At 37.3% G+C, this 18,072-nt stretch overlaps 2 protein-coding genes across 2 annotated transcripts; one reads left to right on the top strand and one right to left on the bottom strand.

Moving 5' to 3' along the window:
- Positions 1-8,072: 8,072 nt before the first annotated feature.
- LOC107784526 (dirigent protein 24-like) lies at positions 8,073-9,420 on the bottom strand. Its single transcript, XM_016605672.2, has one exon. The coding sequence runs from the start codon at positions 9,349-9,351 to the stop codon at positions 8,218-8,220; it is 1,134 nt and encodes a 377-aa protein (XP_016461158.1). The 5' UTR covers positions 9,352-9,420; the 3' UTR covers positions 8,073-8,217.
- Positions 9,421-11,349: 1,929 nt separating this feature from the next.
- Positions 11,350-18,072, top strand: LOC107779569 (spliceosome-associated protein 130 A). Its single transcript, XM_016600019.2, has 4 exons — positions 11,350-14,572; positions 15,578-16,069; positions 16,762-16,917; positions 17,723-18,072. The coding sequence occupies exons 1-3, from the start codon at positions 11,567-11,569 to the stop codon at positions 16,897-16,899; spliced, it is 3,636 nt and encodes a 1,211-aa protein (XP_016455505.2). The 5' UTR covers positions 11,350-11,566; the 3' UTR covers positions 16,900-16,917; positions 17,723-18,072.

Genomic DNA, 18,072 nt, shown 5'->3' with positions numbered 1-18,072 from the left:
CGCTAAAAATGTGAAAAATCTCGGGGAGGGTCAAAAATCACGTGCTTACAAACAACAGTGTGTTTTGGCCAGTTGTACCAGCAAAGAATGGCACGCGCTTACAATAAGAAAGTGCGCCCAAGGCAGTTTGAGGTAGGCCAGCTGGTGTTGAAACGCATCCATCCGCACCAGGTGGAAGCTAAAGGAAAGTTCGCCCCCAACTGGCAATGACCCTACATCATCAATAAAGTGTTACCAAAAGGGGCCTTGCACTTGGTAGATGAAGAAGGATGGGTACCAGACATGACTATTAACGTAGATGCAGTCAAAAGATATTATGTCTGATATATACCCACTGTAGAATTTCACGCAATGATTTTCTCAGATTGAAGTGACAAAGGCTATCATTTGCTCGCTACTCCAAATAGGTGTCACCCTTTTGTTAAGCCTTTTGATCCGTATTTGTCTACCTATGTACTTGAAAAGAAAAAAAACCAAAAAAACCAAAAAAAATAAAAAATCCTTGCATTGAACTACGTGAGACCTGATTCCGAAAGGATACGTAGGCAGTCTTACCCTGGGTTCGGTCCCATTAGAACAAAAAACCCATATTCCTAGTACTCCAAAACTGGGGCAGAAATTTGTTTTATTTCACGGGTTTTCTTTAAAAAACGGTTTCCAAAAGTTGTAATTCGTTTCAAGGTTCATTTCGCTTTTTTACCTTTCAATAGCTTCTGATCGATGTGTTTGAGAATGTTTGAAGTTCACATGTCAAGGGCGTTGGGTAACCTCCCTCATGCAGTATCTTAGTCAAAAAATAAATGAGAAGAGTCTTATCAGTGAAAACCTGTACGGGCACTATTAGGCAACAGTGAACAAAGAGATGAGAGAGTCTTATTGGTGAAAACCCAGATGGGCACCATAAGGCGACGGTTAGTAGAGAAATGAGAGAGGTTAGTTAGCGAAAACCTGCAAAGGGCGCTACTAGCCGAATAAGGGTCTTCGATTCTCCGGCATGAGCACAACCAAGACAAATTCAAGATGAGCATTTGCAGCAGATTTTGAGAATTATAAAACTTAGACAGATCAGGCGTCCAGTCCAAAATGCATGTCATCATTCATTGAAGTCGGCACATACCTCCATATAAGTCTCCATATTCCTTTCCCCGAAAGGGACACCTTTTGTTTAAGCACAGTTCTTTTTCGCTTCCAATTATTATTCTATTTTTACCCATAATTTTTTCTTTGAGTCCCTTTCGGTATAACCCTGCATCAAAATCGAAGCAAAGAAAGGGCTGCAAAACTGGATATAGTTTCCTTGTAATGTCAAGCACAATTTGGGGCATATATGGCATTGACGAAGGCACAAATCCATCTGTGATCTCATTTGATAAGGTGAACAAAGTGTCTCAAAGAAACTGTAAAGTCGCCTAAGCAAAACCTGCTTCATAAGAAAAGTTGATAAGCACTACGGACACAAACTGATATTGGGTGCAAGACAACTGAGCTTGATTTTAAAGAAAAAATAGTCTTGCCTTAGAGACAAGGGTAGCGGTACCATGGACATCTCGGTACCACGCTGACAGAATAGGTTCTTCGACAGCAGTGGCCGTGAACCAAGCTACTCAGGGCATCAAGGCCACAAACCAACCACCACTTTGAAAACTCACAAATTTTTCTTTGTTTGAAGCAGGAACAAAGCATGCAGAATGGTGATTCTAAAAGAACGAATGTCACCATACGTAAGTTCCTTAAAATCTCCATTTTTCTTTTACTTTTGGCATACGTCACTATTGTTCCCACCTCCTATTTTTATTTAGCTTAACCCATATAGAACTTTTTCGCCTAGAGGGATCCAACTCATAGTTGCGGGTAGAAGTACTCTTCGCTCAGGTTATATTTACGTAGCTTAACTCAGGTAGAACATTTTCGCCTAGGGGGATCCAACTCATATTTTCGGGTAGAAGTAATCTTTGCTCAGGTTGTTTTACATTAGCTTAACCCAGGTAGAACCTTTTTGCCTAGGGGGATCCAGCTCATAGTTCCGGGTAGAGTTCTCTTCGCTCAGGTTATTTTTACGTAGCTTAACCCAGGTAGAACCTTTTCGCCTAGGGGATCCAGCTCATATTTCCGGGTAGAAGTACTCTTCGCTCAGGTTGTTTTTACATTAGCTTAACCCAGGTAGAACCTTTTCGCCTAGGGGGATCCAACTTATAGTTCCGGGTAGAAGTACTCTTCGCTCAGGTTATTTTTACGTAGCTTACCCAGGTAGAACCTTTTCGCCTAGGGGGATCTAGCTCATATTTTTGGGTAGAAGTACTCTTCGCTCAGGTTGTTTTACATTAGCTTAACCCAGGTAGAACCTTTTCGCCTAGGGGGATCCAGCTCATAGTTCCGGGTAGAAGTACTCTTCGCGCAGGTTATTTTTACGTAGCTTAACCCAGGTAGAACCTTTTCGCCTAGGGGGATCCAGCTCATATTTCTGGGTAGAAGTACTCTTCGCTCAGGTTGTTTTTACATTAGCTTAACCTAGGTAGAAGCTTTTCGCCTAGGGGGATCCAGCTTATAGTTCCGGGTAGAAGTACTCTTCGCTCAGGTTATTTTTATGTTAGCTTAACCCAGGTAGAACCTTTTCGCCTAGGGGGATCCAACATATAGTTCCGGGTAGAAGTACTCTTCGCTCGGGTTGTTTTACATTAGCTTAACCCAGGAAGAACCTTTTCGCCTAGGGGGATCCAGCTCATAGTTCAATGTTATTTTTATGTAGCTTAACCCAGGTAGAACCTTTTTCGCCTAGGGGGATCCAGCTCATAGTTCCGGGTAGAAGTACTCTTCGCTCAGTTGTTTTACATTAGCTTAACCCATGTAGAAACTTTTTGCCTAGGGAGATCCGGCTCATAGTTTTCGGGTAGAAGTACTCTTCGCCCAGATTTGCTTTTATTAGTTTAACCTAGGTAGAACTTTATCACCCAGGGGGATTCAACATTTTTTTTTGGTCAGTAATACAGGGTGCCAACCCCTCGTTATATTTCCTTTTCAATAATACATGGCACCAACCCTTGGTTACATTTCCTTTTCAGTAATAGGGTGCCAACCCCTGGTTACATTTCCTTTTCAGTAATACAGGGTGCCAACCCCTGGTTACATTTCCTTTTTCAGTAATACATGGCACCAACCCCGGGTTACATTTCCTTTACAAGTATAGGGTACGCTAATCCCTAGCTAAGCTTTCCAACATAGGGTCTCCACTCCCTGGTAGACTTTTATAGATATAGGGCCCACTCCCCAATCCCTTTTTCTCAAGGATACACCATCTTGATTTTATTGCTTTCAATAAAGAAGTAGTTTAGAATTTTGTTACAATAACTTACGAAATTTTCCTAGTGAAAACTGGGGCAGAAAAATTTCGTTCGTTTGTTTGCTTTGGTGTCTGAGCAGGTTTTACCTCGAGGCATAGGGTTCGAGATGCCCAAAGAATGAGTCTCAATCCAGAATAAAGAAAAAGGAAAAGAAGTGAATCCAAAGTGCAGAAGCGAAGGAAAGATGTGGATTGCTCAAGACATAGTTGAAGTCACAAGCTCTGCATGTTTCGTTTTGATCTGAAAAGCCGAAGAAGAATGAACCAGCGGTTGCAGCTAACGAGCATCAAGATTCAGATCAGAGTCTGCAGGAAGAACCATCCAAGACTCAAGATCAAGCTTCAGAAGACTCATAGATAGGAATCTTGTAACTCATAGCTGATAGGCTTGTTCAGTTGTTTTTATGTAATAACAGACTTACGGACCGGAGCCTCGACGGAACCTCACTCGACTTTTCAACTCATCATTCCACAGTTCTCTTTGAACTACAGGCAATCTGATTCCCCTATAACCTGGGATATGTAGGATATCCAAAACCAAGACTCGGTTGCACCCTTTCTCTTTTCTCTTATCCTTATTTCTTCCCTTTTGAATAAAGATATGTTCAAAAATTAGTTACATGGCTCACCTTATCTTTGCTCGAAAACTCTTCATGTTTCCAAGCAAAGAGGGGCAGCTGTGAGCACCTAATTTTTGACAATATTTAATTTTTTGTCACTTCTTCTATGTAAATATTTTAGGGGTTTTAACCTACAATTTTTAGCTTTGTTACACTTTTTATTATAGGGTAAAAATACAAAATTTTAAAAGGTGAATTATTACTATTACTATTATTTTATTTTTTATTTTTATTTATAAATAATAATAAAAAAATCCGAAAAATATTAAATTTTTGTTTTAATTTTCGGGTGAGATATAAAAAATAAGAAAAAGGGAAGTATGGAATAAAAAAATAAAAGTAAAAGTGGGTGGAATTCTCTTTTAAAAAGTAAAAGAAAGTGGAAAATTAAAAGTAAAGTTTTGTGAAAATTTTTTAAAAAAATAAAAAGTAAAGAAAGTTGGAATTAAAAAATAAATATAAAGGTAGCTGATAATTAAAACAAAATTAAAGTAAAACAAAGTAGAATTTTTATAAGAAAAGCAAAAGAAAGTGGATTATTTTAAGAAAAGTAAAATAAGTGGAATCCTCTTTTAAAAGTAAAAAAAAATGAGATTTTAAATAAGATAAAAGTAATTAAAGTTGGAATTTAAAAAATAAAAGTAAATAAAGGTGGGATTTCTTTTTATAAAAAGAAAATCAAATTGTAAGTGGGATTTCTTTTAATTTAAAAATAATAAAATATTTTTAAAAAAAAATCTGAAAAATTCCGAAAATTTTGCTATAAATAGAAGAGAAAATCTGAGAAGAAAAGTAAGAAAAGAGAGAAAAGAGAGGGGAGAATTGAGAGAAACAAATTGTTTTTCTTTTTCTACGCTACGACAATTTCTATTTGTGTTATTCTTTATTCCTCTTTCTTTCGAAAATTTCCAGCAATTCAACACCCCAAAACCCAACAAAAAATACTTTAAAACATCCCCTTTACACGCCAAAGAGTGGTGTTAACAGTCGAGGTCGAGGATTCCGTTGGAGCTCTATTCACCGGCTTTGATGATCATCTTTGCTTATGCTTGTTCGGCGTTCGTCTGAGTTATTGTACATATTCTTGGAGACTCATTTAATTGGAAGTCTTGCATTAAAAGGTTTATTCTTCCCTTTTTTTAATCTTATTTTATGTGATTTTATTTATTTATTTTTAAACTTTATAAATAATAATGTAAATCAATCCTTAAATGTTATATGTTTAATCATGTTTCTGAAAATATAGTATTTAAACTTGCTAAAAGTTTGGAAGATTTGAACACTAATAAGTTTAGGCTTCAATTGTTGGGATGTAGGGTATTGATATATGATAATTTATTTATTCAAATATCTAAAATCATACACTTTTTGCACAAACAATTCCATAACTTTTGGCCTTACAATAATCTTAAATTAGTTTAGGAAAATACTTCAAGTGCGTTAGTTTATTTAGGTGCACATTAAATAATTAAATATCATGGCTATGTGTATGGTCTCCGTGGCATAATTGTGATATGTAACAAAATAAGTATTAGAACGCGTAACTTATTTCAAGATAACTTTTTTTTCTTCATAATTTTAATCAAACAATAAAGCGGACATATGTAAAAGATGAGAACCAATAAAACACAAGTTATCCAAAAAATAGTATAAGCCAAATATAGTCAATAAAACGACCGTGCTAGAACCACGGGACTCGGGGAATGCCTTACACCTTCTCCCCGGTTAACAGAATTCCTTATCCGAACTTTGTTTTCGAAGATCAATAATAAAAGAGTCAAATTTTCCTTTGAATAGAGATCAAATAGAAGGTGACTTGGAACACCCAAAAATCAATTTCAAGTGGCGACTCTGAATAACAAAATAATCCTTATTTCAAATTTGTCACTTTAATTGAAAAAAACTTTTTAACCCACAATCCATAACACCCATTATTTTTTGGAGGGGTAGAAAAGGGGTGTGACAAACCATACCGCATCGAACTAATATTTAGGTTTCTTTTTAAGAAACTGTAAGTTTTTATATAAATCTATAACTGCACCGATTATTAGGGTAGGTTTTTTATTTTATAAAAATAAACTGAAAAAATACCGAACCGTACCGAATAAATTTTACATGTAGAAAATATATTTATTTAGTAAGTTTAAAAATAATAATGCATTAAATTTTCTTTGAGCCTTGGAATATGAAAACTATTACAAGCCAACAAGTAATTAAACTCAAAATACTAATTTCTAAAATCTATTATGCTACTTCTACTTAAACTAAGTTATTTCAAGTATCTTTATTAGCAAAACACAAAATATTCTAGCGATTATGAGTAGCAAACTACAATGTATTGAATATGTTTCCTTTCATATAATTTAGATTTATCTTTTTGAATATTTAATCTTCTATAGACTTTATTCTTGAGTCCCAACTTTGTATATCTTTCAACTCATGTGATTAATATTTTCTTTGCCTTTGTTTGATTTCTTTTACGTTGTTGTAGAATAGTTGATACTCTAGCCATCTTTATTTTTCTTTTTTTAATTCATCACCCTTTAAACAGTAAAAATGTCTAGAGAGTTTTGCTAAGTCCTATAAAAGAACGTATGTTATTGCAATTCTACTTCTACTGGTGAATTTTACATGCTATTAAACAAAATACCGAAAATTAACCGAACCGTACCGATACCGAAGAGAAACCGACATGATTGAGACGGTTTCGAAAAGTCTAATTTTAGTTATACATAATAGAATAACCGAAAAATTGGTATGGTACAAATTTTATAAAATAACCGGACAAACCGAACCATTGACACCCCTAACTACACTCATTATGTGGTAAAGGGGGTCATTTGGTTCAGAACAAGGATATCCCGGGATAATAATATTGAAATTATAATTCCACAGCTGTATGAAATAGATATTATCAAGATTTTAATATAAAATTTGTTATAGGTTAGTACCAATAACTAAACACGGGAATATAATCTCAAATTTTATACCGTAATTAATCTACTAATCCTGGTAACCAAACGAACTCCTAACTTATCTTCCTCCTCCGTGACTTCCTAATCAATTGGGAGATCATGAGAAATAACTCCATCATAATCAATTGGGAGATTATGAAGTCACAATAAGAGTTACTTCCTCCACTTCAGTTTATAAGATCATATTTCCTTATAAGTTCGTTAAAAACAGTAATTATTTCTACATTTAAAAGTACTTTAATTTAATTTATATAGGTATAAAAGTTTTTTCTGCTTAATCCAAATAAGTTTGCAATGTGGGCATGAGGCGGAGACGTGTCCAGAATATTTTTTGGCGAGGTAGCTATATATTTTATAGATGTTGATATCTATTATTCCTAATTTTATTCTATATTATGATTTATAATGTACGTATAATAATAATAATAATAATAATAATAATAATAATAATAATAATAATAATAATAATAATAATAATAATAATAATAATATGATTTGGGCAAAAAATAAATGATCTGAAAAGAAGAAAAAAATAAGAAGCTTCCTCAAAAAATTTGCAATCATATCAATGAAGTAACTAAAAATTAGTCATTACCTTTCGCTATTCGTTACTACTGAAAACTTTCTTCCATTTTAAACTTGTAGTTAAGTAATTCTTGACAGCCAAATTACAAATCTGACAATTGTAGATATTATGAATTCTTTTGGAGCAACTAAAAAAAAAAAGGCCGCCTAATACACTAAGCTCCCGCTATGCATGAGGTCCGAAGAAATGTCGAACCATAAGAGTCTAGATTTCTACAAGAGAATGTTTCCACTGCTTGAACCCGTGACCTTTCAAAATTCATTACTACTGAACACTTTCTTCCATTTTAAACTTGTAGTTAAGTAATTCTTGACAGCTAAATCACAAATTCGACCACTGTAGATAATATAAATTCTTTTGGACCAAGTAAAAAAAAAAAGGGGCAGCCCATGTACTAAGCTCCCGCTATGCGCGGGGTCCGAGGAAGGGTCGGACCACAAAGGTCTAGATTTCTAGAAGAGGTTGTTTCCACTGCTTGAGCCTGTGACATCCTGGTCATATGACACCAATTTTACCAGTTACGTCAATGCTACCCTTCTTTTGGACCAAGAAGATTAAAACCTTTAATATATATCATAACATTAATCAGAATTAACCATACCATTACATTAAAAGTACATCAACTGAAGTGTGAAGAATCAGAAATACAGAAAACCAAACATAGTAAATAAGCCCCTTTTCTTAGAACAAACACTCTTTTTAAGGGGTAATGTACACAGTGAAGTGAGTAATAGTTTCAACACCATCAGTTGTATGTTGATCCACATGAGGCAGAGTTTCAATTGTAGCATACCCTTTGGCATTCTCATATTTTCCAGTACCTCCAATAATAGCAATATGAGAAATTGGCGTTGCGGTCCTGTGAATTCCAAAGAAACTAATGGTATCTTCCACTTCATGTTCATGTTGTCCATGGAACAATGTTGTTAAAGCTAAAGTATGACTCGTCCCATCCGAAGAACTCGTCAAGTAAAATCCTTGTGCTCTACCAAGAATAGCTGATCCCAATTCATGTCCTTCTGTTATTTCATTGTCCACCACAGTAATTGATCCGAACATGAGTTGTTGAAGGGACAAGCCAGTAGGGAGTTGCCCGGCTGTGACAAAAGGTTGATTGTCCCCGCTGTCGACAATGTTGTTGTTGCCTGTGTTTTGTAGGACAGTGTTGGATTGTTGTTGTCCGTTGAGACCTACTAGGAAAGGATAATTGTTGCTGTTGACGATGTTGTTGATGTTGTTGAGGGGAACACCACCGTCGATTGGGAAGACTTGGTTGTTTGCTTTTGAGAAAGGTAAATTGTTGGCATCTGTGTTGGCTACAATTCCAGTGACCACTCTTCCTGACGGGTGTGTACCGCCAAGTATGTCATGCATGAAGAATGAGAACGTTGAGTGGCCCTCTAGAATAGGATTTGCCACTGTGGCACCAGACGTAGCAGCGGCTTCTGGTGCCACATTGGTAACAGGTGCTGCTCCAGTGTTTGTTGTTGCGTCAGCAACAGGAGCCACTGGAGCAGCAGGGGAAACGACAGGAGCTGTATCAGGCTCGGGTTCGGTTGGAAAATCAGCTGAAGGAGCCACAGTGTTTGCAGGAATAGAAGAATCATCATCCTCTATAGGTGCCGGGTTCGAATCAGGAGCGGTGACTGTGGCTGGAAAGTGGCCACTTGGCAATGTGGTGGCCGGGGCCACCACAGGAGCCACAACAAGTTCATCTGAGCTCACTTCATCCAAGATCCTCGCTGAAGTAGCAATGTCAAATGAGAGGGTTAATAGCAAAATGCAGAAGGTGAATTGGAATGTTTTAGAGCAGAATTGGGAAAATTTGACCATTTTTTGCTTGTGAATGTTGCTATATAATGATTGATGAGAAGAATCAAATGAAGAATTGAGATCTGCTTGTTGGTGATGAATGAATGTAGGCTAACTGAGTATAAATAGTTTGCTTAAAAGCTTCTTATTAAGTGGAGCTGGTGAAATGGTTTAGGTAAACTGTTTAATTGCAATAACAAAATCCATAAAAAAAGTTTAAGGCATTAATTTTGTTGAACCAACTCTGTAATGTGTTTAGTTGATCATTTGGGCAGTAGTAGTACATTATCATAATGCTACTCCCTCTGTCTCAAATTATCGGTCATAGTTTCTAAAATAATTGTCTCAAATTATTTGTCTTTTTAAAATTTCAAGAGTAAATTAATTAATTTTTTTCTATGCTACCCTTAATATTAATTGTTCTTGAAGACTATAATACCTTAATTATTAGTAAGTACTAAATAAAAAGAGATAATATCTTAAGACATAAATAAGGGTAAAATAGTTAAAAACCCTTCTTATTTAATAATTTTTTCAGGAGCGTGTAAAAGAGAAACGCGGCAGTTAATTTGAGATGGAAGGAGCAATGAATAAGGGACTCGAGCTGGAAAAAAATTGTTCACAATGAGTGCTTACATCAAACCATATTAGTTTATTATAGTTAAGTATATAATTATTAGTTTAATGTAAATATCGGATGTGAATAAGTTTTTTTCGCTCTAGCAATTCCAGAAAGAATTGCATAGCTATCTTTTTTCCTTTCTATATTACCTTGAGAACTAAGTTAAAAATGGGAAAGATCCAGTACTATTTGGTATGAGTTGGAGAGTTGGAGTGGTTTAATGGCTTAATGTAGTGGTTTACTTTTGCACTTTACAAATCCACACAATCTTATACTTTGTTAATGTCAATATTATGGCCCCTCAAACCTGGCCTGACGATGTGCAAAAGAAAAAGAAACAGAGAATATTAGACAACCATTTGTATGCAATAATAGCTCATTAAAATAATACTAATATAAAAAAAAATTAATTGCATAGTTGAAATTCCCCAACTGTTGCATTTGACCCGGGCGCACCTAGAGTTTGAGCTACGGGCGCGGACGAATCTAATAATTTTTGCCTAAATCCTATTTTATATTATAATTTCTTTAAAATATATATAAATATTTAATTACGAATCCACTAATTAAGACTAGCTACAAGTTCGATGAAAAATTCTATGATAAAGTTAGAATTCACAAGTTTCAAATCTTGACTTCCCTCCCTCAATTGACACCAGAGGTGGAGCCACGATTTCAAACTTATGGGTTCGGAATTCTAATTCTTTTAAGTTATTGAGTTCTAAATTAATAATTTATACATATTCATGGATTTCTAAAACAAATATATAAGGATTCAAAACAAAGCTACTGGGTTCAGCCGAACCCGTTTTTGGCTCTAACGCCGCCCCTGTTTGGCACCCCATTGGTGAAAGATCATACACTTCAAAGAAGCCTAAGGTGGTATATAGTAGAGAAATCTAAATAAAAATGTATGTCATTGTGTCAACCAATTCATCAAACTTCTTTGTTCTCGTTTGTTTCACTTCATTTACTGGGAGTACAAAAATAATTAACGGAAACAGCCATTTAAACTTGTGAGTTGTGACACTATAATTCAAATTATGATCTTTTGATGATTAGAATGTTATTGCCACAAGACTGACAACTAAAATTTGAACCGTCGACATGATTGGAGGGTTATTGACATAGTGTATGCCCTTCGTCGTTCTATCATATAGTGAGGTATCGAATCCACCTAATATTTCCCTCCCATTCCTGCTAACATCAATAAAAAAAAAATTTAAATGCTTTAGCATAAAATGTTGTAATGGACCTTAGGAAGCAAAAAAATGTATTTTAAAAAAAAATATGGGGAGAAAAAGAAGAAGAGCAAAAGGTGATAATGAACAGCAAAAGGAAAATGGGAAATAACAAAAAAATAAATAAATAAAACAGTTAAAATCATTTCTTTTTCCATCTCGCACGAACCGCCTCTAGAGGACCGACCGGTTCAAAAATAAACCGGAGCTCCATCTTTCACTATACTCTCGTCTAGGGTTTAAACCCAAATTTCATTTCTGAATCTCACTTCTCCTTTCTTCTTCCTCTCAAAACCCTAAACCTCACTCCACTTCACTTCTACTCTCACCTTTAAACTAGGGTTTTAGCAGTGCACCAACTGCTACTCCCATAATGTATCTCTACAGTCTCACTCTCCAAAAACCCACCGGCATACTCTGCGCCATCAACGGCAGCTTTTCCGGTGGCAAAGTACAAGAAATCGCCGTCGCCCGGGGAAAAGTCCTCGACCTCCTACGCCCCGACGATAACGGTAAGCTCCAAACCTTATTATCCGTCGAAATCTTCGGCGCTATACGCTCCTTAGCTCAATTTCGATTAACCGGTGCACAAAAAGATTATATTGTAGTCGGGTCGGATTCGGGTCGGATAGTGATATTAGAGTATAATAAAGAGAAGAATGTTTTTGATAAAATTCATCAGGAGACTTTTGGGAAATCGGGTTGTAGACGGATAGTTCCGGGTCAGTATTTGGGTATTGACCCGAAAGGTAGGGCTGTTATGATTGGTGCTTGTGAGAAACAGAAGCTTGTGTATGTTTTGAATAGGGATACTGCTGCTAGGTTAACTATTTCATCGCCTTTAGAAGCTCATAAGAGCCACACAATTACGTTCTCGATTTGTGGGGTTGATTGTGGATTTGATAACCCGATATTTGCTGCGATCGAGTTGGATTACGCGGAGGCAGATCAGGATCCTACTGGCCAGGCCGCAAATGAGGCTCAGAAGCATTTGACATTTTATGAATTAGATTTAGGGCTTAATCACGTGTCAAGGAAGTGGAGTGAACAGGTTGATAATGGTGCTAATTTGCTCGTGACCGTACCTGGTGGTGGGGATGGTCCGAGTGGTGTGCTTGTTTGCGCGGAGAATTTTGTGATATATAAGAATCAGGGACACCCTGATGTTAGGGCTGTTATTCCCAGAAGGGTGGATTTGCCAGCGGAACGTGGGGTTTTGATTGTTTCAGCTGCTATGCATAAGCAGAAGTCAATGTTTTTCTTTCTTTTGCAAACTGAATATGGAGATATCTTTAAGGTGACATTGGATCACGACAATGACAGGGTTAAGGAGTTAAAGATCAAGTATTTTGATACAATTCCAGTCAGTTCTTCGCTGTGTGTCTTGAAGTCAGGGTTCCTCTTTGCTGCGTCAGAGTTTGGGAATCATGCATTGTATCAGTTTCAGGCGATAGGAGATGATCCTGATGTCGAAGCTTCATCATCGACGTTAATGGAAACTGAAGAAGGTTTTCAGCCTGTATTTTTCCAGCCAAGAAAGCTAAAAAATCTTGTTAGGATCGATCAGATTGAGAGTTTGATGCCAATCATGGACATGAAAATAGTAAATCTTTTTGAGGAAGAAACTCCACAAATATTTTCACTTTGTGGGAGGGGTCCCCGGTCTTCGTTGCGCATACTTAGGCCAGGTTTAGCTGTTAGTGAAATGGCTGTGTCACAGCTTCCTGGTGTTCCTAGTGCTGTCTGGACTGTGAAAAAGAATGTCAATGATGAGTTTGATGCGTACATTGTTGTATCTTTTGCGAATGCAACTCTCGTGCTTTCTATTGGTGAGACAGTTGAAGAAGTTAGTGACAGTGGGTTTCTTGATACTACTCCATCTCTTGCTGTTTCATTGATTGGTGATGATTCATTGATGCAAGTTCATCCCAGTGGAATAAGGCATATCAGAGAAGATGGCCGTATTAATGAATGGAGAACTCCTGGAAAGAGAACTATTGTCAAGGTCGGATCTAATAGGCTTCAAGTGGTAATTGCACTAAGTGGAGGGGAGCTTATATATTTTGAAGTGGATATGACTGGCCAGCTGATGGAAGTCGAGAAGCATGAGATGTCAGGTGATGTAGCTTGTCTGGACATTGCCCCTGTTCCTGAGGGAAGACAAAGGTCCCGTTTCCTTGCAGTTGGATCATATGATAACACTATTCGTATCTTGTCATTGGATCCTGATGACTGTATGCAGGTTCTGAGTCTGCAAAGTGTATCTTCACCGCCAGAGTCTCTCCTTTTTCTTGAAGTTCAGGCCTCTATTGGTGGAGAAGATGGTGCAGATCACCCTGCCAGCCTTTTTCTTAATGCTGGTTTACAAAATGGGGTTTTATTCAGGACTGTGGTGGATATGATAACTGGGCAGCTTTCAGATGCACGTTCACGTTTCTTGGGGCTTAGAGCCCCTAAGCTCTTTTCCATTGTTGTGAGAGGACGACGTGCTATGCTTTGCTTGTCAAGTAGACCGTGGCTAGGTTATATACACCAAGGGCATTTTCTTTTGACGCCTTTATCATATGAGACTCTTGAATTTGCAGCCTCATTTTCATCGGATCAATGTGCAGAAGGTGTAGTAGCGGTTGCTGGGGATGCGTTGAGGGTCTTCACGATAGAGAGATTGGGCGAAACTTTCAATGAAACAGCTGTACCTTTAAGGTATACACCAAGAAGGTTTGTTCTTCAACCTAAACGGAAGATGGTGATAATGATAGAGAGTGACCAGGGAGCATATTCTGCGGAAGAGCGTGAAGCTGCCAAAAAGGAGTGCTTCGAGACAGCTGGGAATGGTGAAAATGGAAATGCAGAACAAGTGGAGAATGGTGAAGATGAAGATGGTAATGATCCACTATCTGATGAACAGTATGGATATCCCAAGTCGGAGTCAGGAAGGTGGGTTTCCTGCATCAGAGTCCTTGACCCAAGGTCAACACAAACCACTTGTCTGCTAGAGCTTCAGGATAATGAGGCTGCGTTTAGCATATGCACTGTTAATTTCCATGACAAGGAGCATGGAGCTCTGTTAGCTGTTGGTACTGCCAAGGGCCTTCAGTTTTGGCCCAAAAAATCGTTTGAAGCAGCATACATTCATATATACAAATTTAAAGAAGATGGGAAGGTCCTTGAGCTTTTGCACAAGACACAGGTAGATGGTGTGCCTCTTGCATTATGTCAGTTCCAAGGAAGACTACTAGCTGGTGTGGGGTCTGTCCTTAGGTTGTATGATTTGGGGAAGAAAAGACTGCTCAGAAAATGTGAGAACAAGCTTTTCCCCAACTCAATCACATCTATCCATACCTATCGTGATCGGATTTATGTGGGTGACATGCAAGAGGTATGATAATTATAAAATATTCTGTGTTAAACATAAAAGTATTGAAGTAATACATTCTCTTTGGATAATATTTGTTCGATGTAAATTTGTGATAGAGAAGGTTTGTTCTGCATTCTAGTACAACAACAACAACAACCCAGTATAATCCCACTTAATGGGGTCTGGGGAGGGTAGTGTGTACTTAGACCTTACCCCTACCTTGGGGTAGAGAGGCTGTTTCCAAATAGACCCTCGTCATCCTTCCCTCCAAGAACTTCCCACCTTGCTCTTGGGGAGACTCGAACTCACAACCTCTTGGTTGGAAGTGGAGGTTGCTTACCATCAGAGCAACCCCTCTTGTCTCAAAATATCCAAGAAGGTTTGTTCTGCTTTCTAGTCTAAAGACATAATTTGAATCTAATGACTGGGGGTTTGCAATAAAAAACTCTAGTGACTAGCCATTGAGAAATGAGCTATTGCGATATTTTGCCTGTGAAAGTTTTTTGTATGAGTATCAGCAGAAATTGAGGCAGTAGAAATGGTTGGAGGAAATGTTGCGAAGTATGAAATGGTATATTGTGTTTAGAACATTCTGTGCATTAAATTGTTATAACCTCATAAAACTAATTAAGCTCATAGATTCTGATAGCCTGAAACTAATACTCTTTTGCTGTCACTGAAGTTTTTTTATTATAAATTAAAGTTGCCATATAAAATAACTATTTGAAGGTTTTTTATTTCCCCCGTCCCGAAGTAGCACAATGAATCTCGGTTGCATGATTATATGTTGTTATCCAACATGATAATTACGTCCATAATTGCCTAGATGCTTTCTTCTGATTATACTAATTTACTACAGAGTGACTGTATTGGCTGTTTGAATCCATAGAATGTAGACTGATGGTTAAGTTAGATATTTTCTGACAGGAATATTTATTCGGATTCTTATAAAATAGTCTTCTTTGATGTCATATTTTATGAAGTGTTGGTTTCTACTGATCTGCTCAAATTGTTCTCTTCTTGCAGTCATTCCACTACTGTAAGTATAGACGTGATGAAAATCAACTGTACATATTTGCTGATGACACGGTTCCGAGATGGCTAACCGCAGCACAGCATGTAGATTTTGACACAGTGGCAGGAGCTGACAAGTTTGGGAATATCTACTTTGTGCGATTACCTCAGGATGTCTCAGATGAGATTGAAGAAGACCCTACTGGTGGAAAAATAAAATGGGAGCAAGGGAAGCTGAATGGAGCCCCAAACAAGGTTGAGGAAATAGTGCAGTTTCATGTTGGTGATGTGGTCTCTTGCTTGCAAAGAGCATCACTTATTCCAGGAGGGGGTGAATGTGTAATTTACGGGACTGTGATGGGGAGCGTCGGGGCAATGCTTCCATTTAGCTCGAGGGATGATGTTGACTTCTTCTCTCATTTGGAGATGCATTTGAGGCAGGAGTTCCCACCTTTATGTGGCAGGGATCACATGGCCTACAGATCTGCCTACTTCCCGGTTAAGGTAAGCTTGTATTGCTCAATCAGCTATTTCCTTAATGTTCCAATGCGGAAAGTGGTATTTACCTACTTAGTTTGACATCCTGATTGGTAGCAGAGATGCGCTAATGTAGCAAATGAATGTAAATAAACTACCTTGCGAAGCTAAATTAACGCTGAAGTGAAACTGGGAATTTGTCATTAGCTACTTTACAAGACTTGGTTGGTTGTAAGCTTATCCTGTTCTGCCCTAGGTCCCAATTAAAATGTTTAACAGATAAAATGGCTGGATAATCAAATCATTGAGCAGTTCTAGAACAGCAAATGGGCTTGTGCTATCATGGATTCTAAGTAGTTGTGTCCTCCATTGGCTATATCGTTTGACAACGAGCAATTTAGTGTGCCTTGTGAATGTTTATGTTTTTCTTGATTTCACTATTTTGAAGTGCTGTGCATCCTTGAATAAAAGGCAACTCTAAGTTGCCACAGGCTGTTTCTATGTCTACCAAGTTGATTTTATGCCTAGGTTGCATTTTCGAGTGTTGAATTATGCACTTTTAGCTGAAACTGTTACAAGTTTCAGGTCTGATATTAACTAGATTACATGATACCATTAAGAGTGTATGCTCTTTTTATTTCATATATTTAAATCACCTTGATTATTCAATCCTTATCTAATGTTGATGATAATGGTGATATATTGGAACCGTTTTGCAGGATGTGATAGATGGAGACTTGTGCGAACAGTTCCCAACCTTGCCAATGGATATGCAGCGCAAAATTGCAGATGAGTTGGACAGAACACCAGGCGAGATTTTGAAAAAGCTTGAAGAAATAAGAAACAAAATTATTTGAGAACATGTTTAGATCAAGGTAGATTCCCTTGTCTTCACATATAGCTTTTGCATGTTAGTCATACTTGATGTTTTTTCTGGATAACCGTTGTGTCCAGGTAAGTTTGCACTTACCTCGTCTAATTCATCATGTACTTGTTACCTTCTATCAGCATAGGTGTTAAGTAACTTTTCCGAACAAGACTTAAGACAGATGAGAAGAATTCACTTGGTGTACTAGAATTGGACCTTGTTTCCCAAGTTGTTGTCCAACTATTCGACCGTTAGGGCACATCTTCAAGGGTTAGTCATAGTTGATATTGTCAATTGACTACTAAAGGAAACGTAAGCTTGAAGAGGATTTGGTTTTGAGGTTCCAATCTCAATTATAACACTTGGTGTGAGCTCAACTGCTCCAACCTTGGTAGGCACAACTTTCTTCACAACCTGTATTTGTTGGTTAAACAAGCTGTCCAGTAGATTGGTCGAGGTGCAGAAGCTGGTCTAAAGAAAAAAAGGAGAGTTTTAGTTTAGAGGCTTTCTTCATATTATTTGTGGCTTGGAAATGGAATCAAGTTTGCCTTTTGTCATCAATAAATTCAGTTGTGTTGTCAAGCAATCCTTGCCGTGCTCTAGCAGTACATCAATATGCCATTTGTTAAGAGATACTCAAATTCAAGCACTTTTATGTGATAGAAAACAGTGTCTTGTCTCTTTTTGGTACATCAAGATGCCATTTGTCCAGGGGCACAAAGACCTTGTAGCTCTATGTGATAGCAGACTGTCATGTTTATTTCTTTTTGGTAAATCTCAAACCACTCAAAATATATATTTTTTATGACCAGGTGATGGTTTTAGTTTTAATCAATCCAAGGGAACAGTCATGTGGCGGCTTAAGAGGGAGCATGCTGCAGAGAGCTATGGATGTTTCATTTGATTTGAGCTTTGTGGATGCAAGAAAAGAGACCAGCATGTACTCCAACCTGTGCTCACTATAGATGTATTTGAAGAAAAGATGCAGATTGATTTGAAGAAAAGATGCGGAATGAATTATTGCTCAGTTTCTCTGTTGTAATTATGCTGTAGCATAGCTAGTCATTTCAACTGATTTTGTAGCAAACTACTGATAACTGAATTGTGTATTTCCAGTATGTTTATGAGAAATGTAGTCACGATGCAGAGATTGATCGACTAA

This window comes from Nicotiana tabacum, chromosome 16 (genome assembly GCF_000715075.1).
Source record: "Nicotiana tabacum cultivar K326 chromosome 16, ASM71507v2, whole genome shotgun sequence".
NCBI classification, from domain to species: domain Eukaryota; kingdom Viridiplantae; phylum Streptophyta; class Magnoliopsida; order Solanales; family Solanaceae; genus Nicotiana; species Nicotiana tabacum.
This window is presented reverse-complemented; position numbering and strand designations above follow the sequence as displayed.

What these genes read in the sequence shown, in the direction of transcription:
- LOC107779569 (XM_016600019.2), top strand. Translation starts at nt 11,567, where the DNA reads ATGTATCTCTACAGTCTCACTCTCCAAAAACCCACCGGCATACTCTGC. An exon ending in ATGTGGGTGACATGCAAGAG is followed by an intron (nt 14,573 to 15,577) that starts GTATGATAATTA and finishes CTCTTCTTGCAG; the next exon opens with TCATTCCACTACTGTAAGTA. An exon ending in CTGCCTACTTCCCGGTTAAG is followed by an intron (nt 16,070 to 16,761) that starts GTAAGCTTGTAT and finishes ACCGTTTTGCAG; the next exon opens with GATGTGATAGATGGAGACTT.
- LOC107784526 (XM_016605672.2), bottom strand. Translation starts at nt 9,351, where the DNA reads ATGGTCAAATTTTCCCAATTCTGCTCTAAAACATTCCAATTCACCTTC.